The 13101-nt window shown below is 47.7% G+C and overlaps 5 protein-coding genes across 5 annotated transcripts; 3 read left to right on the top strand and 2 right to left on the bottom strand.

Moving 5' to 3' along the window:
* Nucleotides 1-1874: 1874 nt before the first annotated feature.
* Nucleotides 1875-4128, bottom strand: N7517_010130 (putative APSES transcription factor; the record flags this gene model as incomplete). Its single annotated transcript, XM_056727853.1, has 3 exons — nucleotides 1875-3748; nucleotides 3809-3995; nucleotides 4087-4128. The coding sequence occupies 3 exons, from the start codon at nucleotides 4126-4128 to the stop codon at nucleotides 1875-1877; spliced, it is 2103 nt and encodes a 700-aa protein (XP_056576425.1).
* Nucleotides 4129-4514: 386 nt separating this feature from the next.
* Nucleotides 4515-5049, top strand: N7517_010129 (NADH dehydrogenase [ubiquinone] 1 beta subcomplex subunit 7; the record flags this gene model as incomplete). The annotated part of the gene is made up of 3 exons (XM_056727852.1): nucleotides 4515-4566; nucleotides 4631-4752; nucleotides 4843-5049. 3 exons carry the CDS (start codon nucleotides 4515-4517, stop codon nucleotides 4945-4947), a joined length of 279 nt encoding a protein of 92 aa, XP_056576424.1. The 3' UTR covers nucleotides 4948-5049.
* Nucleotides 5050-6524: 1475 nt separating this feature from the next.
* On the top strand, nucleotides 6525-8873 carry N7517_010128 (glutamate--cysteine ligase; the record flags this gene model as incomplete). The annotated part of the gene is made up of 7 exons (XM_056727851.1): nucleotides 6525-6535; nucleotides 6590-6662; nucleotides 6727-6792; nucleotides 6857-6999; nucleotides 7053-7178; nucleotides 7233-7818; nucleotides 7869-8873. The coding sequence occupies 7 exons, from the start codon at nucleotides 6525-6527 to the stop codon at nucleotides 8871-8873; spliced, it is 2010 nt and encodes a 669-aa protein (XP_056576423.1).
* Nucleotides 8874-9038: 165 nt separating this feature from the next.
* Nucleotides 9039-9503, bottom strand: N7517_010127 (uncharacterized protein; the record flags this gene model as incomplete). Its single annotated transcript, XM_056727850.1, has 1 exon — nucleotides 9039-9503. One exon carries the CDS (start codon nucleotides 9501-9503, stop codon nucleotides 9039-9041), a length of 465 nt encoding a protein of 154 aa, XP_056576422.1.
* Nucleotides 9504-10151: 648 nt separating this feature from the next.
* Nucleotides 10152-12110, top strand: N7517_010126 (Extracellular lipase; the record flags this gene model as incomplete). The annotated part of the gene is made up of 4 exons (XM_056727849.1): nucleotides 10152-10550; nucleotides 10605-10791; nucleotides 10850-11470; nucleotides 11521-12110. The coding sequence occupies 4 exons, from the start codon at nucleotides 10152-10154 to the stop codon at nucleotides 12108-12110; spliced, it is 1797 nt and encodes a 598-aa protein (XP_056576421.1).
* Nucleotides 12111-13101: the final 991 nt, after the last annotated feature.

The following is a 13101-nucleotide window of genomic DNA, read 5'->3' as shown; positions in this document are numbered from 1 at the left end:
ATGCTCTGCAAATCCCAAACGAGTAAAAAAAAAAAGAGTAGTTCACGCGATGCTGAAGATCGAAGGCTTGAAGGCTGAAACAATGAAGATCGCGACCAAACAACCTAGTGCTAGGCGAATAACCGAGGTGAAAACAAGTTCAGGGATCCGGCCGAAGAGATGAACTTATGCCTCGAGGCAATCAGAAAGTGAATTCGGGTCTCGGCCAAACGCAACGGTTTTTCCTCAGGGGGCGGAACTAATCGGGACTATTTGCAAAGTGGATAAATGCTTTTTTGGGTGTTTTCCATGAAATGAGAAGAGCTGCAGAGAAAGAAGGAATGCAGAGGGGAAAAGGAAAAGAAAGAATCGAAGATTAGATGGAGGGTTGAGATGTGAGAGAAGAAGAAGAGAGAGATGGTGGATGGCCTAGGCGGGGATTGTTGCCTGATCCTCAAGGCACCAAATGAACACAATACCCAAATAGTACTAGCGTCCCTTTTCCAAGCACAATTGCTTTGAAAGGGAAATATCAAAGATCAAAGCCTCATTTTAATATCTTCCTTTGTTTTGTTTCTCATGGGCAAAATTGGGATAATTCAAGCTGTTTCAGCTTTACCTATACTGTAGGCAGATATCCCATTCTTTTGCCTGACTGCCTGATCATAGCTGATAGTAGAAGAACACCCATTGGGGAGATCTAACTGGCTCGTCCGATCGACCAATAAGCGACATAGCCAGACCTGAAGTGATCCCCATCACATCCCGAGCCAAATCATTGGCTGTTTGCCACTAGCGGCGCGACGTGGCCGCCCTCCACGCCTGACAATGCTCCTAGAGCCGCTCGCCGCTGATGCCAAGGGCGCCAACCAATAGGTTTGCCTGAACTTGCTTGCTTCTAGCTCATAACTTGATCAGATCTCATCATCATCGCTACAACCTTGGTGTTTTGGGACGAATTTCAAAATCTAGTTTAGCGTGTCATTCCAGGGTTCCTTGTTCTCCTGCTCTTTGACACCACCGGGCGTGTTTTTACAATATTCCCGGACTAGCTTTGCTCCCTCATGGCCTTGGATATCTAGCCTTGGATATCCCCCTAGATCTGTGGCTAGAAGCGTAGGAGTTGCCTTACGGACTATAGGTTATTTTGGGCGGATTTTGATCTCTAAAAAGCAACCAACGCTTGAAGAAACCCAGGCAATACGAAGAAAGGCAGAGGATTTGCAGAACATTGCCTACCAACTTGGTACGGCTATGCAGTAGAAATCTAGACTCTACCATCCTCATCACATGCTTTCTCGTGTGATACATTGCAGATGGTAATCATGTGACATTATGCATATTGTAGACAAGACCCCTTGCCCTGACTCATGAAACGAGTAGTGAAAGGGCCTGGGGATTAGCGTGATTATGATCTACAGTCATGAAGATCTGGATTGTCAACTGTAGAATTTCACGCAAAACGCTGGTATAAACCACGCCTTTTGCCATCCTCAATGAATCATACATGTATAACGTACACCTCAGCCCCTCCTGGCTTCATATTTCACATCTCGCCCGCTCGGAACCGTTGTTCCCCACGTTGTATGTACAGGATACAAGCACTCTTATAGACTGTACAGACAGACATGAAAAAAAAAGAGGTAGACAGCTTGTGCCCGCATTGTCTGCTTGTGGAGTCATAATGACAGTCAGATGGAAGAAGGGACCCAAAATCACAACTAGATGAGTTGTTGATGAGCCATGAGAACATGAAAAGAAAAGATAAAACAATGATATGAAGAAAAAGATAAAGATGCGGGGTATCTGCTGGCTGAGATAGTGTGCCAGAGGAAGAAAATCAATGAGTCATGAGATATAATCAAACGTCAAGTCCGTGGGTGCCCTCACGGTACTTAGGCATCCACTGGGACATCGGATCCAGGGAGAGTGGCCGACTCATTCTGGGAGGGCAATCGTCGATGACCTAGTTCCGGAGTGGTGCCCTTGCCATTCATTCGGTCAAATTCCAAAGTTTCAGCCAACTCCGCAGCCATAGGATCTAGGTCTTCTTCTTTGAGTCCGGTCGCCAAAGCCACCAGCTTGCGGTGCATATCGAACTTGGTGCTCACACCCGCATCCGCTGTTTGTTGGGCTAGATCCTTAATGGCATTGCGACGTATCTTCTGCGCAAAGCAGAGCTCATGGGCAAGTCGATACCGAGCCATTAATTCATCTTGCTCAAGGGAGGCCCGCGTGGGTTTGGGTACCTCCGTAATAGCAAACTGTTCGGCCAACCGAGCATGCTGGATTTGCTCAAGAAGGGATTCATAGCTTGCCCGCAATTTCTCATATCGACCAGCTTGGTCGTCACTGCGCTCATGCTCGGCCTCCTTAGCCGCCAATGCAGAGAGCTGCTTCTGAATCTTCTGGCGGTCGGATTCCAATTGCTCGTGTAACGCTTCGGGATTGGCGACATCATTGGAATCTTGCTGGTTGATCTTTGAGTTTCCATAGGTCACGGCAAGTTTTTTATTAGCCTCGGCCATGATGACTCCAATCTTGGAGAGGAGCTCAGAGGTCGCAGGTGCATCCGCAATTGGAGCAACGGACTGTCGATCCGTGCCCACAAGACCAGCTGCTTCAGCATCCATATGTTCATTGGCCATGGTAACGGAAGAGGGGGCCGGCGGGATGTCATGGCCATGATGTTGAGAACGTTGTGCGATACTGCTGGCGGTTTCCCCTTTATTATTCACCAGATCGCCAGCGCGGTGACAGTGCACAAGAAGGATGTTCACCAGACGGAACGCGCCGTTGCGAGCAGCGACCAAGACAGCGGTGTCTCCATTCTGATCCTGACATGACAACAACATTTGTATCTCATCTTGTGAGCACGTCTTGCATAACTTATCAAGGAGTATTTCGCAATAATAACGCGAGCTCTTCCACTTTCCCTTGCTTCGAGTATTTTCTGCAATATGATGGAAGATAGTGGCACCGAACCAATCTCGGAAAGAGACAGTGTCCAGAAGCATATCTAAGAGAGTCGGAAACGTTCTCTTTTCGTAATTATTGGTAAACAGAACAGCTCGGACGAGTGGGGTCTCTTCATGCTCCGAAAGTGCCTTGACATTAGCCCCTTTGTGCAGAAGATCTTGCACAATGCCCAAGTCACCCATCGCACATGCCCAATGGAGTGCTGTATTCCCAGAATCATCAATGGCTCGATCGACTTGGAAATGAGCGGGGGGCTCGGGAGGAGGAATGCGTGTTGCCTCTGGTGCATCACCCACGGTCATGAAATAGTCTAGAAGCTGATCGCCGTAGATTATGTGTTCTTGCTCGCTGATGGACATGGCGGTTGCCTCTTCCACTCCACGCTTCCGCTTCCGTCCGCCATGTGACATTTGAAGCATATCCTCGTCTGCGACCATTGATGATGTTTCAATTGTGGCATGTCCGATTGACTCGTTATCGTCGAACCCTGCATTCATTTCATAGTGATCTTGTGGAATGGTTGGGGGACCCATGCTGTGCTGAGGTTGAACGACTTTCAGGGTCTCTGAAGCTGCTGCGGCGGCGGCAGCCGCAGCCGCAGCCGCAGCCGCAGCACGGTTTGCTGCGGCCGATTTCCTCGGTGCCCTAGGTTTAGACGGAGCCGATGTGTGTTTTGGCGCTGGCGGGGGACTGTGGTCTCCAGCAACATAATCGAAAATCGGGGCTAGTTTTGTAAGGATGTTGTTGCGTTCGGCAAGCTGGCGACCTTCCGGAAGTGGTATCCATGTTCCTGCGAGCATTACCTGTCAATAAACTGAAGCCTCTGGGCCTCATAGATCCCAAGACATACCCTGATATTTGCCATAGCCTCCCTGGACTTTCTCGTGTACCCCCTTCTGGACCTCTCGTTCGAGGATGCGCGTTCGTGCAGGTTTATCAAACCCTGCGGCTTTGAGGATGTGTGTTGCATTGACCCAATCATCCCCTCGCCTTCTCATAACACTGTCAGTATCGAGCTTGAACTCGTACACGGGGACCTAGGAGTGAGAACGTCAGCTGTGCTCGTATTCAACACGGAAAACAATCCCATGCCGCAAGGTAGAAATATTCAATTGGACGTATACTTACACTGCTATAGGTAGCAGAGTAGATGGTGTCACTCCCCGCCATGATGTGTGTCGCCGTTGGCCGCTGCAATTCAGTAGGTTCCAGAAGAGCGATATAGCGCCCATGCACGTTGGAGCCGAGATATCACTCCTGGAGGATCCACAAGATGATTGGTTTAATAATGTTTCGGCACTTGATGCATTTCACGCAATAAAAATCCGGACCGAGAACGTAGAGACACGATTCGGTGGAGCTGGGGGTGGCATCCCAAATACGCGCTGGACGCGTAAAGTGCGCACTAATCCCATTTCGGAAAGCTATCATGTGATTTTGTGTCATGTGACCAATATCGGGCCAGCAGGAACCTCAAACGAGCGGGAATCGCCAACCACGCCGTCCTGCCTCTGATTCCCCGCTCCTTGCCTTTCCAACCCTCAATTCTCGACAAAATGACTGTCATTGAAACGGTTAAGAGCGCTGTGGGTCTGTCGGAGACCTCCGGTAAGATTCTAAGGCCATTGATCAACAATTAAAAGCTCTAGCAGGAAAGTTAACCAGACTCCAGCAACCCGCCAGGAAATGTCGGAAGCCCGTCTTCCTATGCAATACAGAGATTCATGTGCACACCTGCTGATTCCGTTGAACCGATGCCGGCAAGCAGAGTACTACCTTCCCTGGAAGTGCGAGGTATGAGATCCTTCGTTTTGACACAACCCGATGCGACCAGAGCGCTTTCCAGAGCTAGTCAGCTAATGCCATTCTCTTCTTCTCCTCTAGGATGAACGCCACTCATATGAGAAGTGCCAGTACGAGGAGTTCAAGAAGCGTGTGGCCAAGATGGACGAGCTGCGTGCCGCCAAGGAAGGCGCCCGGAGCAACTGAATTGTGGGACTGTTAGTATGCGCGGTCGGTGCTGCTGCTGAAGCGGCAGGATATGTAAATAAGAGATACACCGAAACTGCTTATGGATTGCCTTTTGGCGTTGGGACCTTTCATCAAAATCGGCCACTACATTTTCTTCACCTATATGAACAACAATTGCATCCGCGACTTGATGCTCTGTTTGACATTGGCTAGGTTGGTACCTAGCATATTTCTCAGGGTGACATGCTTCTTGCGTCAAACATGTGTCCATGGACAACCTGTCATTTGGCATAGCTCGAGCGCATATAACCATAACATATAACGGGTAGATCACTTTTGCGAAAAAGAACCATGGGTACAACCCTAAGGCTTTAGCTAATGAATTCCCGGGGTTTCCTCGGTGGTCAAGAGGCTATGGTTGTATAGCTCTTTGGGTGAACTTGGACCGCACTGCTTTGCTGTCGGCAATGATGCCCTGTTACGGGCTACCAATGTAAAGCTTGTGGGCTCATTCGGACTGCTTATTCTACAGATATCTCCCTATACGCAAACCCATGATCTATGATTAAAGCATGTTGCCTAATTAAACGTCCTTTAGTACTGCGTCCAATGATCGGTTGCGGCTTTATAAGCTTAAAGCTGTACCTAGATAAGCTGTATTAGCTGTATTGCTGCCGATTGGTGGTATGCACGATACTACGCTAATTGCAGTAGGTATCATGACATGACAAGTAAAACACATTGATGCATTAAACAACATTTGAAGCCCAAAAAGTAGTCTACCATATATAGCTCTTTATGAAGAGGTGATGAATATCTCTATAAAATTGCACTATAACGTGATATCTGCTTATTTGATACTTATTTCCAGGTATATTTGATGCAGTCATGATTGAAACAAATCAATAAATTCCCCTTATGCTCATGATATCTCTTATGCTCATGGTACTTTCAAATTTAGGCACTGACTTCCGACCTATCCTTTAGTTATTACCTCCAAGTTCAGCTTAGTTTATAGAGAATTAAACAGTATTCAAGTAAAATTTAGTATTAGCTATTAACTATCATATATGTAACTTTATTTTCTTTCCTTTTGTACCTATACAACGCTCGGACCTATGATAGACGCTCTGATGATCCTTGAAGGCGCAATTGCAGGGTCTCATATCACCACATGCCTTTCTATACCAAGACACTTCATGTTTACAACGTCTTAAATGAGTCAAATGAAGGCATATTCCTATATAAAAAGCCTAGATAAAATAACATTGAACCACTTCGAAGGTTTCAGGTGACAAATCATGATTAATAATACAAGTCCAAATTCCGCCCAGATGGGAAATAAAACTCCCGCCGTTATCGCCGCCCCCGCCAGAAAATCGGCCAAAAATTGACCCCCCTCATTGCGATTTGCCAGGAATTAAAGAGAATCAATTAGAAGGGGGACTATGCGCTGGTCTACATCTCTTTGACTACCGGCTCTTCGACCTTTAGCTCTTTCACCCACTCTGGGATTGTCTTGAGACTCTTTTACCCTATATACTTGTGCCTGGGCATTTTGTGTTTGCCAGTTTGAGGCCTACATCTTTGACGCAATGGGACTTCTGTATGTGTTTTGAGAGGCTTGATCTGCTTTCGGACTTCATCTAATCTCAAGCAGAGCACTTGGAACAGCGCTGGAATGGCCGGAAGCCAAGAAAAAGGCGGGCCAGGTGCGGCAGTGGGGTATCGAGGTATGCCGCTTCTGTTCGATCTAGGCCGGCAACGAAACAACCTCGGAGTGTCTGACTTAATTAGCAATTACTTGCCAATTGGCGTAGGGCACGAGGCAAAGAACGCGATGCTCTTCTCTGGGGTGACGAGGTATGTTGTTCTAGTTCGCATAGTGTTTCCGGTCGCAATCGCTGATCCATATGTTCTATGATAGGTTGAATACCTCGTGGTGGCTCTCGACGATGCGGCGAAGAAATCCCGGCTATCTCTAGCCCAGGCTGAGATTCTGAAATCACTAGCAAGAGATGAGGAGTTGTGGAAGTCTGGTTCTGGCAAGGACAGCGCAACTGGGGACCAGTGAGTGTGATTTGATGTCAAAATCAGGAATTGGCATATCTGACACCAACTAGTGCCGGAGAGGAGCCGCCTCATTTCCACCCCGAATTTGGAAGGTTCATGTTGGAGGCTACTCCTGGACAGCCTTGGGGAATCGGGTTTAAAGACCTACTCAAGGTGGAGTCCAACATGAAGTGGAGGTGAGCCCTTTCAGCAACACAACTTGACCTGAAACATGCTAATAGCTTTCCAAGACGAGAAGTTGCGAAAGCACACATGGCCCCGAATGAAGTCCCCATCACCCTAACAACCTTCCCTCGGCTGGGAACCAAGGATGACTACATCCAGCCATATTATCCTCCGTCTGGACCAGCTCTCCGCTCGCAGTTTGTTCCTGATGAGATTGCCAACCCCCATATCCGATTCCCTACTCTAGCTGCCAACATTAGATCCCGAAGAGGTCGCAAGGTCGAACTGAATGTACCTGTTTTCCATGACACAAATACGCCCAGGCCATTCAAGGATCCGACAGTTAACTACGACCTTCATAATTGGCCCGAGGATGACGACGTCCGCAACGGCGCAGCCAAGGATGATCATGTTTACATGGACGCCATGGCATTTGGAATGGGCAGCTGTTGCTTGCAGATCACCTTTCAAGCAAAGAATATGACAGAGGGCAGAAGACTTTATGATCAACTGAGTCCTTTGGGTCCCATTCTTCTGGCCCTGACTGCCGCTACACCCATCTATAAAGGTTTCCTAGTGGACACAGATGTGCGATGGAACCAAATTGGCAATGCAGTCGATGATAGGACGCCCGAGGAACTTGGTGAAGCTGTAAGTTTTCCGGAATGATACCCTTAGCTCGCCGAACTAACCTCTTGCAGCCTCTCAAGAACGACCGGTGGAGAATTCCCAAGTCGCGATATGCCTCTAATTCGACTTACATATCCCAGGATCATCGTCTCCGGAAAGAATACTTCGATCCTGATCTAGTTGTTGATGAGGATATTAAGAAACGCCTTATGGACGGGGGAATGGATGATCTACTTGCGACGCATTTTGCACACTTGTTTATCCGTGATCCCTTAGTCATTTTCTCTGAGGATCTCGAAGAATTGGACCTTAACAAGAGTGACCACTTTGAGAACTTACAGTCCACTAATTGGCAGCACATGCGCTTCAAGCCGCCGCCACCTGATAGTGATATTGGCTGGAGAGTTGAGTTCCGGTCTATGGAGATCCAAATCACAGATTTCGAGAACGCCGCATTCAGCATTTTCATCGTCCTCATCACTCGTGCCATCCTGAGCTTCGATCTCAATTTCTACATCCCGATTCAGCGCACTACAGAGAACATGGAGACGGCCCACGCTCGCAACGCTGTTCTTGATCGGAAGTTCTGGTTCCGCAAGGACCCCTTCCCTCGCAGAGTGCCCAGAAGCGCACAGCAGTCGACGAATGGCAGCACCTTCTCATCTACGACCTCGTCAGCTGTGAACACTCCACCTCCATCGCCTCCTCTTGGTCCCGTTGAGACCGAGTTTGATCTCATGACCATCGACGACATTGTGAATGGATGCGCAGACGGATCATTCCCGGGTCTCATTCCGCTTGTTGAGTCTTACCTCAACAGTGTCAATGTTGACGTCGAGACCAGGTGTTTCCTGGCCAGCTATCTTGATTTGATCCGGAAGCGAGCCGATGGAACTCTTTGGACTGGGGCTCGTTGGATGCGTGAGTTTGTAGCCAAGCATCCTAGCTACAAGCAAGACAGTGTTGTGTCTGAGGAGATCACATACGATCTAGTGAAGGCCGTTGAGGAGATGACCGTTAAAGAAGGCAAAAAGGGATCAGTCGGATGGGAACTTCTCCGAGGCAAGAAGGTCTAGATCTGAGGCACCCACACACACAACTAGATATCCAGAGTGTGAGCATGTATGATGGAAACTTGAATTTATTTGCACATATTCATGACAATTGGAGGCAGCCCTCCTTGTCACAGCATCTGATGAATTTTAATTTTCTCATTCCTCAAGTGTCTCCAACCAAAGTACTTATTCCAGCAGCATTTCCTCCTCAGTCGGCAGCCGACACGAGTCTGCCAGCCCAGTCACCTTCCATTCACCATTGAGTTTATGCAAAACAAAAAGTTCCACACCAACATGATCCACGGCGCCATTGATCTTCGACCGGAATGGCGCCCACACAGCGGCCAAGTTCAGGCTTCCTGTGTCGTGCACCTTCACCTCAGGATCCCAGATACGCTCATCGATGTCGTCTTTGAGCCCAGCGACATGTTCAACGAACGAACCAATCGTACAGAAGCGTAGGGAAGTCGGAGATGGAGGCGATAATGTCATCCCTCCTGCTCGGATACAGTGTTTCTCGAAATCGGCGCGCGACTTGGTACTCAGGGCTGCGAGGAAACCTTGCGTGACTGCGATAATGGCGGCTGTTTCCTCGGATTCTAGTTGAATTGCTGCCCTGGTGCGAGAGCGGTTTGATAATGACCAGCACATTGCTGATGGGATGATTTGGTCAAATCATCATAATAGTGAGATCATCTTATTATATCTTCTATTTTCTCTGATTTCAAGAAGCAAACAACTATATGTATATGTGTACATATGCATACTGCTCACTATTATTCGGGTCACGACTGTTACCGTTACATGCTCATCGGTCTGTTGTTTCGGTCTGTTACACTTTGTCTAACTTGGTTGAATTTCAGGATTTTAGGAACCCTGCGATCTTGCTGTCCTACAAGGGTAAGTGCTTCGTATCACACATCGACTTATTTGGTGCCCCGGAATTTCATCCTACAATGTTCCTACACTCTTTTCGCTGAACTTGATGATTGTGTGACTATCAGGAGCATGTGGCAACTGCTAGGCTATCTCTTTTGACTATATCTATAAATATATAAGACTTACCTCGAAAGCACAAAAGCTTCGGTTAATCTTCGGATGGTTTAATATGGCTATGACCAAAGCAGGCAATCGTCCGTCAAGCTTTTGAGAAAAATGCCGTGAAACTAAATACCCCGAACATCCCGAAGGGGTATTGGTGGATGAATAGGTTTAAACCACCTCTCTCCATTATACTCCGCCTATGATTGATTATTCCTACTTGTGAATGGAGCACATATCAACCGATCACACTTTCGAATGCCGATCATCGACCATTTGGGCGATGGGATCTCCCCGCAACACGGACGTCCTCCGACCTCCGGTGATGTACAGTACAAAATGAAACTCGAAACGACGCAAAATGAGAGGAGTAAGAGTGTATCGATTTATATCATTATGCTTGGATTTGCGACCGGCTTTCTCTTATGGACAGCAGTCCATGCTGTTCCTACAAAATCATCTCCCACGGTGACAGTGCTCAATGGAACTTATACTGGACTGCGAAGCTCAACCTACAATCAGGATTTCTTCCTAGGTATGCCTTATGCCCAGCAGCCAGTGGGTAATTTGCGCTTTACTGTGCCGCAGTCATTGAATGCGAGCTGGGATGATACACGCGATGCAACACAGTATTCGGATATTTGTGTTGGATATGGTGTGAGTGCAATACGTTCGATTGTGTTCCATACTTCTTACCAATACGGAAATTAGACGGACTCGATTTGGTACTCTCAGTCAGAAGCATGTCTCACCCTGAACGTAATCCGGGGTTCATCTGTCAATAAAGATTCGAACCTTCCTGTTGGGGTGTGGATTCATGGCGGTGGGTTTGCTCAAGGTTCCGGGGCTGATGAACGTTACAACATGTCTGCGATTGTGGAAAACTCGTATCAAATTGGTAGGGATCTCATCCTCTCCGTTGGATACTTGGAAGCCTAGTCTAACTAGGATATAAGGCAAACCGTTCATCGCTGTCACACTGAACTATAGACTCTCAGCATGGGGCTTTATAGGCTCTAGTCAAGTCTCTAACAGCGGAAACACCAATCTTGGGTTGAGAGATCAGAGGCTGGCGCTTCAATGGGTCCAGGAAAACATCGGCGCCTTTGGCGGCGACCCCAAGAAAGTCACCATATGGGGCGAGTCAGCAGGTGCCATGTCAGTGGGATATCACCTTACAGCATACAACGGACGAGACGACAAGCTGTTCCGGGCCGGCATCATGCAGTCTGGAGGATCAATAGCCCCCAGGGCGGCAAACTATACGACATTACAATTAAAGTACAACACATTGGTCTCCAAGGTGGGGTGCTCGGACGTCGTGGATTCATTGCAGTGCCTTCGTGAAGTACCCTTTGAGACACTTAACACTGTTTTAAATAGCACGGGCGGCAACTCTGACTACAATTTCTCGCCGGTTGTGGACGGGGACTTGATTCAGGACTGGGGTAGTATTCAATTGACTAAGCATGCATTCGTGAAAGTTCCTATCATTGCCGGTAGCAACACAGACGAAGGAACAGCATTCGGGCCTAGAGGCATCAACACCACAGAGCAATGGTATCAATATTTAATAAGTATATATACAAATCTTCTACGTTACCAACTTAGCAGCTAACCCTTCCAGACGGTGGATTCAACTTCCAAACACCTGCCTCAATAGCCAAGCGCATCCTCAAACTCTACCCAGATGAGCCATCGCAAGGCATTCCCGCATATCTCGGAGACCAGCGCGTGCCATCAAACGGCCTCGAATGGCGTCGCACTTCAGCCTTCGCAGGTGACTTCTTCATGCATGCCAATCGCCGGCGGCAGTGTGAAACATGGGCCGAGACATCAACCCCAGCATATTGCTACCGATTCAATGTGCGCTCGGCAGATGTGCCACCCCTTTCAGGCGTGACTCATTTCGAGGAGGTATCCTTTGTATTTCACAACATTGCCGGACTGGGATATCACTATGGCAAACCGTTTGATGGGGTGCCGCATTCATACATTGACCTCAGTTCCATGATGGCGAGCATGTGGGCATCTTTTATCCATGACCTCGATCCAAACCCGGGTGTTGTGAAAGGGCCTGTATATTGGGATTCTTATTCCAGGGACAAGCCTGTTGACCTCTGTCTCGATGCTAATACCAGTCATATGGAGGCTGATACATGGCGCAAAGACGGGATCGGCTATATCAACTCAGTTGCGCGAGATTTTTGGCGGTAGACAAATTACTGTATGGTATAAAATACCTAGGTACAGTCTACAAGGAGTAAGCTTCTAGGTCAATCCATGAAGTTCTCTGAAAATCGGACCCGAGATCCTGGTCCGAACTTAAGCCAATTGAACCATGGTTCTAATACAACGCGGGAGAGCCGCCAAGAACTACTATTCCCTCACGGAGTATGGAGTATGTTCCTCTCTTTTAATATCCAAAATTAAGACAATATATATTGCCAAGTGAAGATGTCTTAACTACTTCAGCGAGTTGAAGACACGTGCAATCTATAGTCCCATTTTGCGCACTAAAAAATTGCAGATCGGGATCGGGATTTAATTTCGCAGCTTAATTGCACTATAAGGAAGATTTTCAGGGCTCTTATTCTAGAATTATCAATTTCCTCCCAAAGTCTCCGAAAGATTCAATAACTCCTTTTTTGTCCCCAACTTTCACCCTTTCTAGACCCATAACCTCTCTAAAAATCAATCCACAGTGAGACACATTTATAGATAGTAGGTCTTGATACGGAGTAGTGGGTCAACAGCTATATTGGATATATGCACATCCCAGGAGAATCAAGCTGTCCCACTCCAGGCGCTTATCGCGCGGGTCCCATCAAAAAAGCCAATGTTGAACGAACTATGCCATCTCCACACACGAAGTAATTCTGATTTACCACATCTGTGTGAGAGATACGCAGACTCGCATGGAGAATGGGCTCAGAATGAATTCAGATGCGTGACGTGGCCTAAGCCCACTAAATTCACTCACACAGGATCTCACATGCCGAGGAACCTCGATATACCTGCCCCAGCCATTTTCATGGCGGGTATGACGGGTACCCAGTTGTACCTTATACATTCCAAAGCTCACCGCCACAATTTTAACAATGGCGCTTGGAGCCAATCTCAGATCGCAGGATGTTTTGAGTAAGGATCTCCTGCACCTGACTGCATCATCAAGATCTGGGCGGGGCTGAAATTCTACGATTTGAAA

Source organism: Penicillium concentricum, assembly GCF_028827145.1.
Source record: "Penicillium concentricum strain IBT 3081 chromosome Unknown utg000004l_segment0_segment0, whole genome shotgun sequence".
Taxonomy (NCBI): domain Eukaryota; kingdom Fungi; phylum Ascomycota; class Eurotiomycetes; order Eurotiales; family Aspergillaceae; genus Penicillium; species Penicillium concentricum.
This window is presented reverse-complemented; position numbering and strand designations above follow the sequence as displayed.